Source organism: Bufo bufo, chromosome 1, assembly GCF_905171765.1.
Source record: "Bufo bufo chromosome 1, aBufBuf1.1, whole genome shotgun sequence".
NCBI lineage: Eukaryota > Metazoa > Chordata > Amphibia > Anura > Bufonidae > Bufo > Bufo bufo.
The window spans coordinates 661721636-661740997 of NC_053389.1; the positions used below are offsets into that span (position 1 = coordinate 661721636).

The 19362-nt window shown below is 40.4% G+C and overlaps 1 protein-coding gene across 3 annotated transcripts in view; it reads left to right on the plus strand.

The window, feature by feature from the left end:
- SLC12A1 (solute carrier family 12 member 1) overlaps nucleotides 1–19362 on the plus strand; it is a 123005-nt gene that overhangs the window by 27400 nt on the left and 76243 nt on the right. For 2 of the 3 annotated variants that reach the window (XM_040413998.1, XM_040413999.1), the window contains 6 exons: nucleotides 4492–4587; nucleotides 7576–7715; nucleotides 8763–8873; nucleotides 11192–11303; nucleotides 11823–11950; nucleotides 15004–15088. In XM_040413998.1, the coding sequence (XP_040269932.1) occupies nucleotides 4492–4587; nucleotides 7576–7715; nucleotides 8763–8873; nucleotides 11192–11303; nucleotides 11823–11950; nucleotides 15004–15088 (672 nt within the window). Of the gene's footprint in view, nucleotides 1–2825; nucleotides 2922–4491; nucleotides 4588–7575; nucleotides 7716–8762; nucleotides 8874–11191; nucleotides 11304–11822; nucleotides 11951–15003; nucleotides 15089–19362 lie in introns of all 3 variants that reach the window. The other variant, XM_040414000.1, reaches the window with a different exon arrangement.

Consider the following 19362-nt stretch of genomic DNA (forward strand, 5'->3'; position numbering starts at 1 on the left):
ATCCTGGTATTTGTAAATTAAAAAAAATCTTGCATGAAAAATTAATCTCCAGATCTAAGTCGTGAAATTTCTCGCCCCATACTTTTCAGTCATATCCTCTCCTCACCCCTGGTTGAGCTAACTGATAGAGAAGTAGCCCTGCTCACAGCTGAGACGTGGATACAATTGTATGCAATCTAGGCAATGCTCTGTAAGCTAAACGGTCTAGAATCCAGACTGATACACAGTAGCAAAATAGAAGCTAGATTTGTGCAGCCGCGAATGACGTCTTTAGATCACAGGGCATTGTTATCCAATAGCTGTCGGGCAACACTTATCTCTCTCGACCCCCTTTCAGCTCCCCCATTCTCATACACTTTTGATTTGGCTTAACATGTATGTGTGTTCTATGAGGGCAGAGGAGGAAGCTGCTGCCAGACACATCTGGTGGCGACTTATCTCCTGGGAGAACAAAAGGATCGGGCGAAAATATTCATCTTGTCCGATACTTCTCTCCCCCGACATCATCTGTTGGGGGAGAGTCAGGAGCTCTCCATGCATATTACAGTGTAGTCTAACAGTACACTGATGTGTATGGGGGTCTTTACGACTAGTTCACAGTGCCATCTGTCCAGATACCACACCAAGAACGGTCATGTTTTTTGTTGATGGAGTCACAGCTATAAACCTCGGCTGCATGAAGTGCAGCATGGCCTCCCATTGAAGGCAATTTCAGCGCTCCTGCCGGTGGCTTTTCCACTCATCATTTGCACCAAATTCTGCCAGCAAAAAAAACCCTGTGTGATTGGGACCTTAGGCTGCCCGTACATGTTCAGGTTTTAAGAGGCAGGTCCTACTCTTCTTTTCTAAATCCACAACTGGTTTATATTTTTTAAAGGGATCCTGTCACCATAAAATGCAGGCATTATGTTATAGAGCAGAAGGAGCTAAGTAGATTGGTCTACTGTATATAGGTTTGTGGAAAAAAGGTTCAGTAAAACTTGTAATTTATACATTCATTCAATGGCGCTGTACGGGAACAGAAGGAGAGAGGACCCTGCCCACGAGGGCTTACAATCTACAAGGTATGGGGAAGTGATTCAAGTACAAGTCTCAGTACAATTGATTGATAGCATTCTCTGTGTAAGTGTATATACATAGATAGCTGTCAGTCACTGATAGTTGTACACAGGGGAGGTGTTATCAGTGATTGATAGCATTATCTGTGTAAGTGTATATACATAGATAGCTGTCAGTCACTGATAGTTGTACACAGGGGAGGTGTTATCAGTGATTGATAGCATTCTCTGTGTAAGTGTGTATATATAGATAGCTGTCAGTCACTGATAGTTGTACACAGGGGAGGTGTAATCAGTGATTGATAGCATTCCCTGTGTAAGTGTGTATACATAGATAGCTGTCAGTCACTGATAGTTGTACACATGGGAGGTGTTATCAGTGATTGACAGCATTCCCTGTGTAACTGTGTATACATAGATAGCTGTCAGTCACTGGTAACACCTCCCTCGGGTGCTGATAACTCTACATGGGGGCAATCTTAAAGCAGCTCTAGATCACCCCTATTAAACTAGGCACATAGCCTGGTAGGGGTGATCCTACAGTTTCACATAATACCTTCCTCCTCACTGTTGGTGCCACGGTTGTTGATAAAATTATACTTTTGTTCCTTTGCTTGCAGGCAATTTCGAGCACCAGGAGGCAGGCTTTTTCAGTACGAGCACCGCTATGGGATGCCTACCGACGTCTAAACACCCCCTACCCCCTTGATTGACAGTGCTAGACCAAGTCAAAGTCATACTCTAGCGCCGTCAATAAAGGAAGGGGGTGTTTAGACGTCAGTGGCATTGCATAGCGGTGCTCGTACTGGAAAAGCCTGCATTCTTGTGCAGGAAAGGAATAAAAGTACGATTTTATCAACAATTGTGGCACCAAAAGTGAGGAGGAAGGAATTATTTTAAACTGCAGGATCATCCCCACCAGGCTATGTGCCTGCTGTAATAGGGGTGATCTGGTGACAGAGCTGCTTTAACTTTGAAAAAGCAAAGATATAAATGTATAAATTACAAGTTTTACTGTATATCAATCTGCTCAGCAACTTCTGCTTTATAACCTGCTGCCTGTAGCTTACACTTAATTTCGTGGTGACAAGTCCTTGTTAAAACTATCAGAAAACCTGATCAAAACCTGAATGTATATGGGCAGCCTTAAAGAGGCTCCCCCTTTTGCAAATATTAATCTAGTTCTTGTGGTGATTGGTGAATATGATAATTTATTTCAATTATTATCTATCCAGTCCCTATTTAGGAAAACAAGTGGGTCAATTATCAAAGTCTAGCGTTTTACGCTGGTCTTTGTAATTCCCCGCACACAGACAGAGGATGCACTTAATTTATGATGAGGTGCAGGTCTCAACATAAATTAGGCGTATCCTCTGCCAGTCCGTGTGCTTAGATTGAAATCTACTCCAGTCCCTAGCTGGAGTAGATTTCAATAGTCATTTACTACAGGAAACTGTCGCAAATGATGAATTGGCTGGGGGTAATGGTCCCACTTCCACCAGGCCCCAGTGATCAGGGCAGCTTAGAAACGTTGCGTGCACTTAGGGGGTTCAATTTATGTCACTTTCTGACACAGAGGGTCATAGTAAATCACCCCTAAGGTCATTTTGAGCCCTGTGTATATCTTGCATTTGAGAAAAGTATTGTCAAGAAGAGAATTTCTAATAGTAAAGGCTGTAGGCTTAATGGAGAGGTATGCTCTAGATAAGGCTCAAGAGGAAGTATGTTTTAATAGTTAACATACTGTATTTTTCTCTTCCCACTGAGGTCTTGGTGTCATTATCATCGGGTTAGCTGTGACAGTAACTACTATAACTGGCCTGTCCACCTCTGCAATTGCCACAAATGGATATGTCAGAGGAGGTAATAAAATATGAGCCATGAATGTTCTAAAGGTCGATGCCAGTTCAGAATCTCATTATTTTAAGGTAATCGCATACTTGACTTGCTGGAGGCTTTTTTTAGCGCCTGTTGGAGTATAGAGCAAAAGTGAGAGAAGAAGATGAATTCAGGATTTTAAATGTGGCCAAACGCTTCCAACAGTGGGTAATTAAGGCTTTCTCCTAGGATCTTAATTTCAGGATTTACATGAGAAGGACTGCTCTGCTCTTCATAAGTTGGTATTCAGTCACTTCTTCCTTTACAGCCCTTTTCGAGACCTTAGGCCAAGCTCATAAGTTCAAGGCATCAACATTCCCAGAGTTATACTGTATTAAAACACAAGATGCACACATAAAATATTTCATTTTCTTTTGCTACTGACAGGTCTGGGAGTTGTCATAATTTTACTTGCGACCATGGTAACTACAATTACTGGGTTGTCAACCTCTGCTATAGCGACCAACGGTTTTGTCCGTGGAGGTAAAAAGTTAAGGCTACTTAAGATACCGTGTTATTGCATGGTAGGAGATTACATCTATTCTTTTCTCAGCTATGGAAAGTCTCCTTGGGCCTCTGGGTATGGAGAACAAAGGTCAACAAGGTGTAAGGTAATGTCATCTTGCAGGATGCCAATATGTTACCAGACAGTCATAAGGCGTTCCAAACACATCATGAGGACAATGTCTTAGGATGGCCAAGGATAAATTGGCCCAATTTTACAATAATGGACAAAAGTTTGGTTTTGGACCTACAAGAGTATTTTTGGTCAGTTCCATTCCTATGACAATGAGATGATGTAATAAGGTCCCTTCCTATTTTTGTATCCTGTGAGAATGAGGTGAGTCACATAAAAATGGAAGATGGGCTATCAGTGACACATTTGTAATGAAGACCATTTCAGGTGGTGTCCATTGTACAAGAAATGATCTACTTGTTGGTCTTCATCACGGCCATTATTGTTTCTATGGTATGTATTATGCCCTATTACACTTCAGTGGTGCAAAATGCAAATAAATAAAAGTGTTACAAAATTTGAATGGCTAAAGGTCTTGTTAAACACTTTATTTATTTGCACTAAACATACCTTGTATGACTACGTATCGTTCGGCCCTGACCATTTATATACATAAGGACCAGTGTCTCATACATGGGGTAAATTTATTAGAGTGGTCTTCCAATGTCAAATCAGATTTTCAATTCGGTCTGTATTCCTTCTTTAGAGCTACCATTCTTTGAAAAACCTGATCTTCAGCACACGGCGCACAGTTTTTACAGGTGAAGCCTATGGTTTCAATATGTTTTTACCTGTACATGTTTTCAGCCATACAGCACACTACTAGTATGGGTGCCTTCACACATGGCAGGTTTTTTTGTAGCAAATTTCTAGTTTGCTTTAATATTTTTACCCCTGCTGAACACTAGTAAGGTAAGTGACCATAACCTCAGTGCATTTCAGGAGAAGCATGTTTTTTCTACAGCTGAATTCCAGGGAAAATCAATATTTGATGCTTTTGTTGGATGCAGGTAAATGTTACCTTTCTGCTGTTTTCAGGTCTTGGAGTGGTTGTCATTGCTCTCAGTGTGGTGGTAACCACACTGACAGGTCTTTCTATGTCAGCTATATGCACCAATGGCATTGTCAGAGGAGGTAAGTGCTTTTAAATACTGTGGACTATACATTTTCATTACTTCTGTTGCTATTGCTTGTAATTCTCATCACTTTGACAGGTGGTATATTAACTAGACCGACACGATCTTGGTAGACAGTCATCTGATGAAAAACCATAAGATTCCTGATACACATTTGTTGGCAGGAGCAAAGTGGCCATAGACACAACAGGGAAATTTTCCGGTGGGCCAATGTCCAAGACATCCTCAAGGCCGCCGGTCAGGTACATAATGATCTGATGCTCTCAGCATTAATTAATGCTAGTAGCATCTGGTACTCATGCACCTGGCTGGGAGAAGAAAGTGCCCTCCATTCAACTGTATTGCTGTCCTCAGAATGGTGATAATGGCTGCGGCAATATTTAGTGCTGAACTGTGTATTTGGTTCTTCTGGGGCAGTATTTTGTTCTGCACTACAGTATTGCTGGTCCCACCTACTTATGTTGCTTTGACTTCTGTCAATTTGGACCAGCCTATAACTTGGGGCTACCTTTAGTTTTTCCCAGTCTGCCCCTGTTAGTTGGTTTATGTCATCTTCTTCTGCTGTACCAATAGATTGAAAATTGGGACTGGGATGTTTTAGAATTTCCCAATTCAAAACTTTATAGTGATTTATATAGATGTATATGTTACTATATCACTTTTAAAACAGTTGTCCTATCCTCAGGATATTCCATCAGTATCAGGCAGGGTTCCACTAATCCGTACTCTGACAATCAGCTGTTACTTTGTGGCTCTGGGACTGGACGTTGGCTCCAGAACTACATAGCTTCATATCAGATGTAGTTAATGAAGTTGGTAACTGCAGCGCTGCTTCCAGCACTGCTGTTACCAGTTCCATCCACTATACTTTGCAACAAGGTAAAAGCTGATTGGCTGGGTTGTGGGGTTTCAGACCCCCGCTGATCTCTTATTGATGTCATATCCTAAGGATAGGCCGTCAATATCAAAATCCTGGACAACCGCTCTCAGCCCAGTAAAACATAAACGGCCACAAGTTCACATTAATTTTAAATTTGCTTATAGATCAGATTTCTCTTGTCAACACAGCATGGCCTTTCTCACAAAGCCACCCCTTTTTCATTAAACCACACCCTCTTTGTTGGGCTAGTCGCAGATAATTTTTCAAAATATAGATTCACCAAATTGCTCCACATTTTGGCGGAATATATGCCAAAATCAAGGTGTACTCACATTAGTAAATGTGGCCAAATGTCTTTATATAATAGAGATTGTAACAATATAACATTACCGGTTTCATCGCTTTGATGATGGGGACGAGGTATTTAGGCTACATAATTGTAAAGGTAAGTAAGTAAGGACAAAGGCTAATTCTTTGATGATGCCTTATGACAGAAACAAGTGAGACTATGTACAGTACTCATATTTGTCAGCTGGCCTCCAAGATAACCTTACCGTAAGTTTAGTAGAACCACATCCAGTTATGGTTGTTGGTAAGTTTAGTAGAACCACATCCAGTTATGGTTGTTGGTAAGCTTAGTAGAACCACATCCAGTTATGGTTGTTGGTTGGATGGTTGGTTGGTTCATGTTGTACATACTAATGGAATAAGGTAAGTGTAGATGAGTCCATTCACGTACCTGTTTTCTTTGCTCCATTAAAAGGGTTTTCTAGTCTGATTAAGTGAAAGCATATTGCCCAGATATGCCATTAATTTATGATCGGTGGGGTTCTGATCTCTGCACTTCCACCTTCTATGCTTTTCCTGCACACCAGCACTGATGGCCATCCAACCATGTAGGAAACTGTTTCTGGGGTGCTTCTGTGTTGAGGAAAACCATGATTGATGGGAAGATAGGTGGGAATCTGAGAAGCCAGACCCCCACTGATCATAAAATAATAGATATCCTATTGATATCCTAACACTTTATGATTTGAAAGCCTCTTTAATTTGTTAAGCTCTGTAATGTTGAAGAATTATTCCCAAATTAACTATACTGGCCCTTGATTTATGAAAACTAGTAGAAACCAAAACTGAGGTAGATTGGCTGATATGGATAACACCTTCAGTTCTTATCCATACATGAGCCCTAGTGAACCTTTTCCTTTATTATTTCTCATAAATGATAATTATTCGTATTTAATTTGAATAAAAATAAACTAAATATTTAATCAGGGAATAATTATTTTACATGTTCCACAATAACCAATAAAATATGAAGAGGAAAAAACTGGTAGGTCTGTACAATACTACAATCATACATGGACACATTCCTGTACTGTAATCTCAATTTCATCTCTAAATCATTCAGCTCTACTGGTAATCATGTCTATTGGTAACAAAACCAAATCTAAAGAGATAAATGTAACTTTATATACCAATGGCTCCTCCAATTCTCAAGTTCCATGAACAGACAGGATTCTTTGGTCATATCTGAAGGCAATATCAATTACATTTGAAGCAGCTTCATAGTTAAATGTTTAACAGAATAAATATAGAAAAACATAACAGGAACAACTTCAATACCTAACTTTTTAAAACTGCTCCTGTCTAAGCATAGATTAGTCATTTCCTGGCATGTTCTCTCAGTGACGTAGGGAAAGTATGGCAGGAGGAAAAATACCAGCTATTGTATACAGAGCCAAGGGATGGCGGTGAGCTTGAATATATTTAGGATGGCCTGTGCTGGAAGTTATTGAAATGTGATTTCATGGGCTATTTACTTGTGTTTGTTAGGCTCTGTTCACATCTGCCTGATGGCTTCCATTTATAACAAAGCCAGGACACAACGGTGGTGCTTGACGAACTCCATTGTGGTTTCAGCTGACCCAAATGTAAAAAGAGTTTAAAAAAGTTTAACTAAGCCTATGTGGTGCAAAAATTCATATGCCTGTCTCAACAATGGGATACTGAAAAGGTCTGTTCATGAAAATTGAAAATCTGAGTGACGCCAACTAACAATCTCATATATATCCATGTACTAAACTAAGTTATTGCCTCTTTTAGGTGGAGCATATTATCTTATTTCCAGAAGCCTTGGACCAGAATTTGGTGGATCTATTGGACTTATCTTTGCTTTTGCAAATGCTGTTGCTGTTGCTATGTATGTGGTTGGTTTCTCAGAAACTGTTGTGGATATTCTAAAGGTGAATACTGTGACCCTTGGAAAATATGATTTCGCCTTAGCTAGAATTACATACATGGTTAATGATTCTTGGTAGCAATAAACAATTAGAGTATATTGCTTTATTGTGGTATGGCTTCTACTGGCTTCTGCCAGTAGATGTTCCACCTTCTTGCCCTTCTTGACTTGTATCAAAGACAATGATAGTTTGCTGCTGTTTTCAAAGTGCTATCAAGGGCAATAGATTTGTCATTACAATATATTACTAACATTTGGACTTATGTCCCTGTTTTTATGCAACTACTAAAGCGTTGATGCCTCTGCTCATTGTACTTAAAACCAGAAATAGCTATGCTTCAGGTCCTTACAAGAGGCTAACTGCAGATTTGTTTGGGGAAATGCAATGAATCTTTGGTAACATAGTAAGCATTACGACTGTAAGGTGATACGCATACTCAGCGTGGGCATTCAATGTAGTTAGAAGGAAATAATTTGGTTTGTATGTAACATGCACATACTGTAGATCATATGTGTGACCTAAAACTCTACATGAAAGTCTTGAAAGCATCTTAGTCCATATCTACCACTTGCTAATGTAACAAGTAGCAGTTACATACTAATGCCAAAGTTGAATACCCTTGGTTAGGGGTGTGCCCCTGCACATTCTGACATTATGCAGGCAGTGCTGTCAGTGGCAGACTGTGCAAATACACAGCGCCAACTGGTAACACCCACTTGGACCTTCAGGCCTAACTGCTAGTAATACATTCATTGCTTCTAGAAGGGATAATAAGGGAATGGCATGCCATAGAGTAATACGAATAGATGCTCCACAATTGTTATTACTTTGGAAATGCAAGTAGTTACTGAAACAGACATGTCAGGAAAGTCCTCTTTAATGGACATAAACAGAATATACAGTAAAGTAGTTTTAGTTGTGGTGGCCCCCGTGTTTTTAGCGAGAATGACATTTGCAAAGTCAGAATCACCCATGTATGGCTTGTTGACATTGCATATGACAGTCCCAAGATTTTGATAAAGCTTAAATGGTTGACTTCTTTCACAACAGGATAATGATGCAATCATGGTGGATGACATGAATGATATTAGGATTGTGGGGACAATAACAGTAATCTTACTGCTTGGCATCTCTGTAGCTGGCATGGAATGGGAAGCAAAGGTAAGGCAATGAACTGCAAGGCTCTGCAAATAAATTGTGCTTTATATGAATTTGATTTATTTTTATCTTTTGCCTGCCACCATACAACTATATACGTTGTGGCAATAAGCTCTTAACTGTAACCCAACGTATAAAAGCGCCAGGCTACATTGGGATATTCCGGCGCCACATGGCGCTGCAGATCTCTGTGACTGTGCTGTCATTAGACCAGCAGACGTGGTCTCCCTTCATGGCATCATTGTAGCACCCTGCTATAACGATTCATCGCAGTGTAGGAGTGCTCTTCTTGATGTGAGAGTGCCCACTGCTGGCTGTAAAATTAACTGTGAGCCTGCAGGCTCTGAATTTACACCAAGAAGGGGTTAATTCCCTTTTTTCATAAAAAAAAACCAAAATAAAAAGTTTAAAAAAAATTATAAATAAAACATTAATAAAAAATTTATAAAAGTGAAACATAGAAAATAAAAAATTAAAAAGTTATAGCTATTGTTACTAGTTTTAGTTAGTGTAGCAGACTAAGTAAACACACATTTTTCCCCTTTTCATTCCTAAAAAATAAAATAAAAAATATATTTATTACTTTTAGCAATAGTGTAAAATATACAAACGTACACACATTTGTTAGCCTTTTTGCTTCTTAAAAGTGTAAACATTTAGAAATGTTTTATCGTGAAATCTTTGTAGGAGATACAAAAAAAATTGAAAAGAAAAAAAAGAACGTTTTTTTTCTGTCATCGAATGGCACAAAAGAAAGATGTTCCGTGAAGAATAATATCACATACATGTAGGTTTGATAGGCCCATTGCTACGAGGAAATGGAGTAAACGCTCTGGTAATGAAGAGGTTAAGAAATCCAACGTAAACAATGTTAATGGTTATGGTTCAGATCATAGTATCTGCTGAAAAGATACTACATATGTTTTCTCCAAATTATAAATCTTTGTACCTAAAAAAAGATTATTGGTTATTATCCTAATATGTCATATTATATACATATGCTTCAAGGAATTGCTTCTCAGTAGTAAGCCCTGCACATGAAAACAGTGTCCACATGACAGCAGTGACTATGACAAGAATGGCCTTCTTATCAGCTTGTTGCCCTCTAGGCTTCTATGGAATGACGTCCACATCAAGGACATTTGGTTTAAATAGTTGAGATACAGTATTAAAAGCCATATCAGGAAACACCTTGTAATGTGAACTTTGCATCATGGTTGTTTTACTTACGAATAAGCTACTAATGGATTATAAAACTTAAACTTTACTACTGTAGTTGCTTAACTTTTTGCAATGGATTATCTGAGCATGACTCCTTTGTCCTCTCTTGTCATCTCTTATACAAATGTAACATTTATGCAATATCATTACGGCAAGTAGTTACAAGATAATCTGCCATAAATGAGTAACTGATGCCAGACCTGTCTCTATACATTTACATTACAGACAGATGGCTAGACAGACAGAGAGATAGCTAGATTGATGTGTGTAAGAAGTTGAAGTTACAGAGGTTGTGCAGCCTGTTTGTATTAATGACCTATCCTCAGGATAGGTCATCAACATCTGATCGGTGGGCGTCCGACACTCGGCACCCACTCCGATCAGCTCTCCATGTGAGTGCTGCTTCCTCTTCATTACGCTACACGTCGTCTCGGAAGCACCGTGTAATTACAAGTACTCTATCCATTCACTTTCAATTACACTACGCCACCACTACAAGGAGGACGACGTGCAGTGTAATGAAGAGGAAACAGCACTGGCATGGATTGCCACCTCTTCTTCACACAGCTGATCGGCAAGGGTGCTGGGTGTCAGACCCCCACCGATCAGATATTGATGACCTATCCTGGGGATCTGTACAAAAAGGCTGCACAACCCCCTTAAAGAACCCCATGATAAGCTAATCTTAATAATTGAGTTACATTTTTTCACCCACTAATACCCTTCTGCAATAACAATGTACTATCTAAGGCTCCTCAATCTGTGAGCTATGGAGGCAGTTTCCACAAACACATGCTGCACAGGCTTTTCTCTGTTTGCCCTATTGTCAGGTTTAGCAAACTTCTGTACTTATTTTTCTGTTAAGATAATTCTCTTTCATTTTTTCTTAGTTTCTGATCTGAAAAATTCTCTTTTGAAATCTTTTGTATTTGAAATATAACATGAACATCTGCACAACCATCACATTTTAGGCTGCCAATGAAATAGGTCCCATCTTAAAGTCACAGATAAAAATGAATAAATGCATAGACCATTGGGATGATGCAACGTGCATTCTGTATTGTTATTAAGCCACAATGATGTCTCTTTTTTGTTTGAAGGCTCAAATTGTGTTGCTGGTTATCCTGCTTATCGCCATTGCCAACTTCTTTATCGGAACTGTTATCCCTACCACAGAGGAGAAGAGATCAAGAGGATTCTTTAATTATCAGGGTGAAGTACACAAGAGTCAAACCTAATTTAATGTTTCTGTGTAAAATTCTGTATATGTTAATGTCGTTATTTTTCCTTGCTCCGCTGCTGGACAGCGGCACTAGTGGTATTAGTCACCGATCGGCACGTCGTTGACCAATCCAAATTCTTAGAGCTACAAGCTTACTTACAGTTTAAAGCCTTATTTCAGGACTTGAGAATTGTGATGACTAGAAACCTCAATATCATTTTATGGCTATTTTTTTTTATATGTTTTAATGTCCCAAGGGCTTGTGGGTTTTAATAGGGCTCAATATGGATTATCACCATAAATACTTTTATAGCAGCAAGTGGTTACAAACTATAGCCAGTAAAAAACTAGTCATGGACAATAAGACACAGACTCTGATTCTTACATTTGGAACAGACATGACTAAATCCAGTTTATGGGTTACTTAGCTCCCCTTCCTGCATTCTACTGATCACTATCTTTATGCTCCAATGTTACAGGTTACTAAACATCATCTACTTTTATTTTAGCTGCAATATTTGCTGAAAACTTTGGTCCAGAATTCAGGAACGGTGAAGGTTTTTTCTCTGTCTTTGCTATTTTCTTCCCAGCCGCTACTGGTATTCTTGCGGGGGCAAACATTTCAGGAGATTTGGAGGTACATTTTTGCATTAAAACCTATCATGTTTTGTGTCCATGTTAAACAATATTCACTATTTATATAATGTACAGGGTGAATGAAAAGTCTCCGTACATACAGTGCTGCCCATAATTATTCATACCCCTGGCAAATTTTGACTTAAAGTTACTTATATTCAACCAGCAAGTAATTTTTTGGCGGGAAATGACATAGGTGTCTCCCAAAAGATAATAAGACGATGTACAAGAGGCATTATTGTGGGAAAAAAAAACATTTCTAAGCTTTTATTTACATTTGAGCAAAAAGTGTCCAGTCCAAAATTATTCATACCCTTCTCAATAATCAATAGAAAAGCCTTTATTGGCTATTACAGCAATCAAACGCTTCCTATAATTGCAGACCAGCTTTTTGCATGTCTCCACAGGTATTTTTACCCATTCATCTATAGCAATGAGCTCCAAATCTTTCAGATTGGAGGGTCTTCTTGCCATCACCCTGATCTTTAGCTCCCTCCACAGATTCTTAATTGGATTCAAGTCTGGACTCTGGCTGGGCCACTCTAAAACGTTAATGTTGTTGTCTGCTAACCATTTCTTCACCTCTTTTGCTGTGTGTTTTGGGTTATTGTCATGCTGAAATGTCCACTGGTGCCCAAGGCCATGTTTCTCTGCAGACTGCCTCATGTATTGTTTTTTCATGGTGCCGTTTACTGTGATTAGGTTCCCTGGTCCATTGAAAGACAGACACATGCAATGCGACAATTAACTGCAATATAGAGTACAAAATTGCATAATAATAACAAGTGCTACACTATAAGTGCGAGATACTTGGCAAATTGTTTTGTACAAAATTATTTGAGCCCGTCTGCCGAGCGTCAAGGCGATCTCTGTTAGACGGGTTCCTACGCTAAATTCTACCTGTTAGGTGCCATGACGGCTACCATACACTTCAGGAAGTGTAGGTTCCACATACCTACGCTAAATTTTACCTGTTAGGTGCCATGACGGCTACCACTTCAGGGAGTGTAGGTTACACGGCAGGCCCACTCCACGACATCACCGGCGCCAAATGGCTACCAAGGACTGCAGTGAGAGTCCACAAACTATCCCACTCCTGGTGCCATGGCTTCAGTGAGTGAAGGGGAGCAGGCCTGACTATGTACTAACACCAATTAAAATCAGCCTATAGGGCAGACAGGGTGGTCAGGAGTGCATGACTGAGGAGGCAGCCACACCTCCAGTACAAACTGCAAAGAAAAACCAAAAAAGGGGATCAGTCAGCACATACCAAACCGCAGAAGCACATTGCTATGGCAGGGAACAACATTGAAAGACAGAAACATGCAATGCGACAATTAACTGCAATATAGAGTACAAAATTGCATAATAATAACAAGTGCTACATTATAAGTGCGAGATACTTGGCAAATCGTTTTGTACAAAATTATTTGAGCCCGTCTGCCGAGCGTCAAGGCGATCTCTGTTAGACGGGTTCCTACACTAAATTCTACCTGTTAGGTGCCATGACGGCTACCATACACTTCAGGGAGTGTAGGTTCCACATGCATATTATTATGCAATTTTGTACTCTATATGTCTTTCAATGTTGTTCCCTGCCATAGCAATGTGCTTCTAAGGTTTGGTATGTGCTGACTGACCCCCTTTTTTTGTTTTTCCCTGGTCCATTGGCTGAAAACCCCCCAAAGCATTCGGTTCCCACCACCATGTTTGACAGTGGGGATGGTGTTCTTTGGGTTGAAGGCTTCTCCTTTTTTACGCCAACTGGACACTTTTTGCTCAAATGTAAATAAAAGCTGAGAAATTATGTTTTTTTTCCACAATAATGCCTCTTGTACATCGTCTTATTATCTTTTGGGAGACACCTATGTCATTTCCCGTCATCAAATTACTTGCTGGTTGAATAAAAGTAACTTTAAGTCAAAATTTGCCAGGGGTATGAATAATTATGGGCAGCACTGTAGGTAATAGAGGCAGTCATAGTTTCCAGGTTCCTGGATTATTTGCTGTGGTCCAATGATGTGGCCTCAGTGGTCCCTAGACACAGCTCACTCCATTCTCAGTTGTGCCTACATGTAAGCATACACGAAAAATGAATAATCTAGAAAAAAGCATTCAAAGTACAATTACACACATAACACCAGATTTGTTAAAGCAAGTTCTCCATGAGTGGAAGCGAGGCATCCACATGTATTTATAAAGAAATGACAACCATGTAAAGCATGTTCTGAGAATCTCTCAGCAGGATCAATCCTATTAAACCAGGCATTCTGCTTGGTAGGCTTGATTATGCAGAGTAAAACAACGTATGTTCCTCTATTGCACTGATCCTGAGAAAAAATTTCATATTTATATGCAAATAAGTTATTTGGTACATCAAGGGGCAGACCCAAGCCCTTTGAGCACCAGGAGTCACTTCCATCTCCTTGATTGACAGAGCCATGCATCTTGCTCCTGTATCATAGACTGCACTATTGGCGCATGCACAGTGCATCTGCCTCTGCTTCCCCAGCGGCACATATGACTACTGTGTATGCATTAATGACATCATCCTTCACCTGAAAGAGTAGACACATGGCTTCGTTCGGGGATGGATGACGTTATTGGCATGTTCACAATAGTCATCTACGCTGCTGGGGAAACAGAGGCAGACGCACTGCGCATGCACCAATGGTACATACTACAGAGCAGGCACCAGATTACTGTGACAGACGCTATGCGTGGCCCTGTCTATCAAGGGGATAGGGGAGTGGTTCTCTGCAAAACAGAGAACACCTAATTTACATATTTAAAAAACATATTTTTCTTAAGTATGGCGCAACTCATTTTAACTCAGCAGAATAAACCCTACTGAGCCTGGTTTAGTAGGGTTGATTGTGCTGACAGAGGAACGAACAATTTGGACTGTTTAAAAGGGCCCTATGGATGAGTCATCAATGTTAAAGTCCCAGAAAACCACTTTAACATGAAAATGATTTAAACCTTTAAGGGGTCAATGAATGTGCCCTATGTTATCTTTAAAAAAAACTGACATCACATCAAATCATTTGTCAGGATCCACAAGCTGCTATTCCAAAAGGAACCATGCTGGCCATCTTGATCACAACCATCGCCTATTTAGGAGTGGCTATTTGTGCAGGTAAGTGATGTAACCTATAGTGAATGGTACTTACGTGTTCTAGTTGTAAGGTTAATGATAGTAGTGCTCTCTACTTTCTGGTACCAGATTGACACAGTGGAAATGGCTGCTCAGCCATTCCTTGGCCGCAGTATTGACCGGCCTCAGCCAGTGATTTGCTGACTGTGCATTTACAGTCATTTTCCGTGTATCAAACTGATAAAATAAAGTAGAGAACATCAGGGACCGAAGCAGCATTGGAACAACTGTAGTTTTATTTTGTGGCAAACAGTGTCTTGAAAAAGTATTCGCAAGTCCAGGCAACCTTTTGTGATTTTGTGCACATGGTGGTTTAGTGACCGCAGCTTTTTTTTATTTGTTTGACTACCAAAGTTATTTTAGTGATTTTTTTTTTTACTTGACTTTTTTTTTTAGAATGTTTTTTTTTTAGTTTTTTTTTTCTTATTTTAGGTTTAATTTGGAGGAAAACCGCAAATTATTATTAAAAAGTATTATTTTTTTAATTATAGCTTTTTATTTCTTAAATATTAAAACGGACACAAAAATTAATTATTGAAATGGGTTCCCTATTTTGTGACAATCGTTTTCATATTTAACATGTATAGGTTTCAGAGAATTGGGCGATTATGGTGACGGTTTCTGCTAGCGACTGCATTTAAAAAAAAAAATTTTACTTGTCCCCCAGGAGGTCACATTTTTATTAACTTTTTTTTTCACTGTTTCCACTGTAACTGGGGCCTCCACAGGATCCCCAGTTACAGGAGAAAACAGCCCCCTGTGGGGGCACGACACACAGGCAGAGGTGATCAGGGTCTCCTTAGACCCTGAAGCTCTGTTCCTGCCCCTGCTCCAGACACCCCCGTCTGTCACGTGACCACCGGGACTAATAGAGGAAGCTGCTCTCTCCACCATGCGCTCGTACAGCGCTCTCCTGCGGGCACAGGAGAAGGCAGAAGCAGTAACAAACCACTCCTGGCTTCTCCTCAGGGTCCCCACTGTGTCTGTCATGACCTGCTCCTGCTAGATTGCTCGATTGCAGGAGCTTTAATCCCAGCCCTGATCATCATAGTTCATCCGTCCTGTACTAGTATATTAGTTTGTTATATAAGTCTGTCTGTGTTAAGTGTTCTTTTTATATAGATTTTTTTCAAATATAAGTCTGAAATATTTTATTTAGTTAGAGAGATTACACAGGAACGGTGCAAGAGTGCAAATGAGGAGCCGGGGACTGGCAGACTATAATGGCTGGGTGAATGAAATTAAGGAATTGATAAAAAAAATAAAAAATTATATCCTATCTCCTTTCCCCCTTCACTTCACAATCAATAGCAACCCGAGTCAGAGATTATCCCTTACATGAGGAAGTATCTCTGATCTCCATTAACTAATCTACTCCTTTTGCTGCTCCACAAATGCACATGCAGATAATCTGAAGGGAACAGCAGGTTACTGCAGCACCCTTAGGCTCCATTCACACGTCCGTGGTGTGTTGCAGACCCGCAAATTGCGGATCCGCAACACACCCGCCCGGCACCCCTCTAGAAATGCCTATTTTTGTCCGCAAGCTGCAAGCTGCGGACAAGAATAGGACATGTTCTATCTTTTGCGGAGCTGTGGACCCGAAGATCGGGGCCGCGCTCCGCAAATGAGGATGCGGACAGCACACTGTGTGCTGTCCGCATCCATTCCATCCCCATCGAAAATGAATGGATCCGCACCCGTTCCGCAAAATTGCGGAACGGATGCGGACCCATTTGCGGACGTGTGAATGGAGCCTTAGGCTACTTTCACACTCGCGTTTGGTGTGTATCCGTCATGGATCTGCACAAATGCTTCCGATCAGATAATACAACCGCATGCATCCGTTCAGAATCATTCTGTAACATAGCCAAAACGTTTTCTATTGTGCCAGATTGTGTCATTGAAAATGGATCTGTCCCCATTGACTTACATTGTGTGTCAGGACGGATCCATTTGCCTCCCCATCATCAGGCGGACACCAAAACGCTGCAAGCCTCCAGAGCGGAATGGAGGCTGAACGGAGGCAAACTGATGCATTCTGAGCGGATCCTTTTCCATTCAGAATGCATTGGGGCTGAACTGATCCGTTTTGGACCACTGGTGAGAGCCCTGAACGGATCTCACAAACGGAAAGCCAAAACGCCAGTGTGAAAGTAGCCTTAGCTGGCTGTGTATTAACCCTTTCTACAGTGCAAATGAACATGATATCTTACAATAAACATTTAAAATGCAGTTCAACAATATAAAACAGTATAAATGGACATAACTACTTAAATCATAGTACAAGTTGACCCTTCAAAGTGCAGTAAAGTAGGGAGTTGATGACTTTGCATATCAGCAATAGGGGAAAATGTCCACAATAGTCCATACTCCCATATACCCTTGCTCAAGGGCACTACACATGTTGGATCAATAAATTACTATCTGGATCATTATTGACTGGCACCTGCACCTCCTTTTCCCATTGAGGTGTCATCCAGCCTCTTTTATTTCACAGCTTTTTTAAACTGCGAAAAGTAGTAAAGCAAATTTGTGGAATTGCTTATTTTTACATTCTCTCCACACAAAAAAAGTTTTTCAATACATTATATGTATTCTAAAAAAATACAGCTTGTCCTACAAAAACAAGCTATGTCATTGGAACAAAGTTATGATACATTCCCTTTAAATGGATGGTATATCTGCATACCTACCACAGTGCAACTCCCTGTTTTATGCTGTTTTATCTGATAGATGAATTAAAGGGGTTGTGCCATAAACTACTTTTCTCTCTAAAGTTTATTTTCATCAGTTACTCAGCCTCCCATTCTCCTTAGTCAGGGTACTTTCACACTTGCGGCAGAGGATTCCGGCAGGAAGTTCCGTCGCCGGAACTGCCTGCTGGATCTGGCAATCCGAACGCAAACTGATGGCATTTGTCAGACGGACCCGGATCCATCTGACAAATTCATTGAAATACTGGATCCGTCTCTCCGGTGTCATACGGAAAAACGGAATCGGTATTATTTTTGTTTGCATTTTTAAAGGTCTGCGCATGCGCAGACAGGAAAGGCGGGTCCGTTTTGCCGGAACACTAATACACTTCAATGTAAATTAATGCCGGATACCAGCAAGTGATCAGTATTTTTGGCTGGAGAGAAAACTGCAGCATGCTGCGGTATTTTCTCAGTCCAAAAAAACATAAGAGGGACTGTACTGATGCATCCTGAACGGATTGCTCTCAATTCAGAATGCATTAGGATAAAACTGATCAGTTTTTTCCCGGTATTGAGCTCCTGTGACGGAACTCAATACCGGAAAACAAAAACGCTGGTGTTAAAGTACCCTTAGTTTTTTTTATTTACATTTTTTCAAATTGACCCCATTTGCGGTTTTCTCCTATCCCATCTGGCTTGAATCCTACTTCCTGGTTTGCTATGTGTCTGCTGTCCCATACCTCATACCTTAGGGCAGATGTGTCTTTACATCATCAGGACGTGGGACACTAACCATGTCCCTTGTTCGCACCAGTGATGCTTCCTACATCCAAAGTTACAAGACTCCAATGCAGGACGTAACCTACAGCAACTGAATATCAGAACAGATTTGCCACAGGGTGCAATGGTAGGCTAAAATATTTAGAACCAAGGAAGTTTTTGGTGGTATTTAGGGAAAGTGATATAACAGATATATCTGTTGGGTGGGATACATTTATATTAGTGGCACAACCCCCTTAATCTTAACCTGCACTATTGAGGTTTTTTTTAAGCAGTAAAAGTAGACTTTTATACAATGGAGTAGGGTACCATCAGATTTGTACTACTAGACAATGGTAAAAGAAAAAATATTATTAAGACTTAACTAGAGATGAGCAAATTTCTTGAAAAGCATCTTTGGAAAAAATTAGATTTAGGTCTGAATCAATTCTACCCCAGTGAAATCTGTTCCAATTAGCCTGAGAAAGTTTTTTCCAATTATTGCTCTGTCACTCCCACCCCATTTTAGGCTGCATTCACACGTCCGTGGTGTGTTGCGGACCCATAGAAATGCCTATTCTTGTCCGCAAGCTGCGGACAAGAATAGGACATGCTCTATCTTTTTGCGGAGCTGCGGACCCAAAATCGGGGCCGCGCTCCGCAATTGCGGCTGCAGACAGCACACTGTGTGCTGTCCGCATCCATTCCGTCCCCATAGAGAATGAATGGGTCCGCACCCATTCAGCAAAATTGCGGAAAGGATGCAGACCCATTTTGCGGACGTGTGAATGGAGCCTT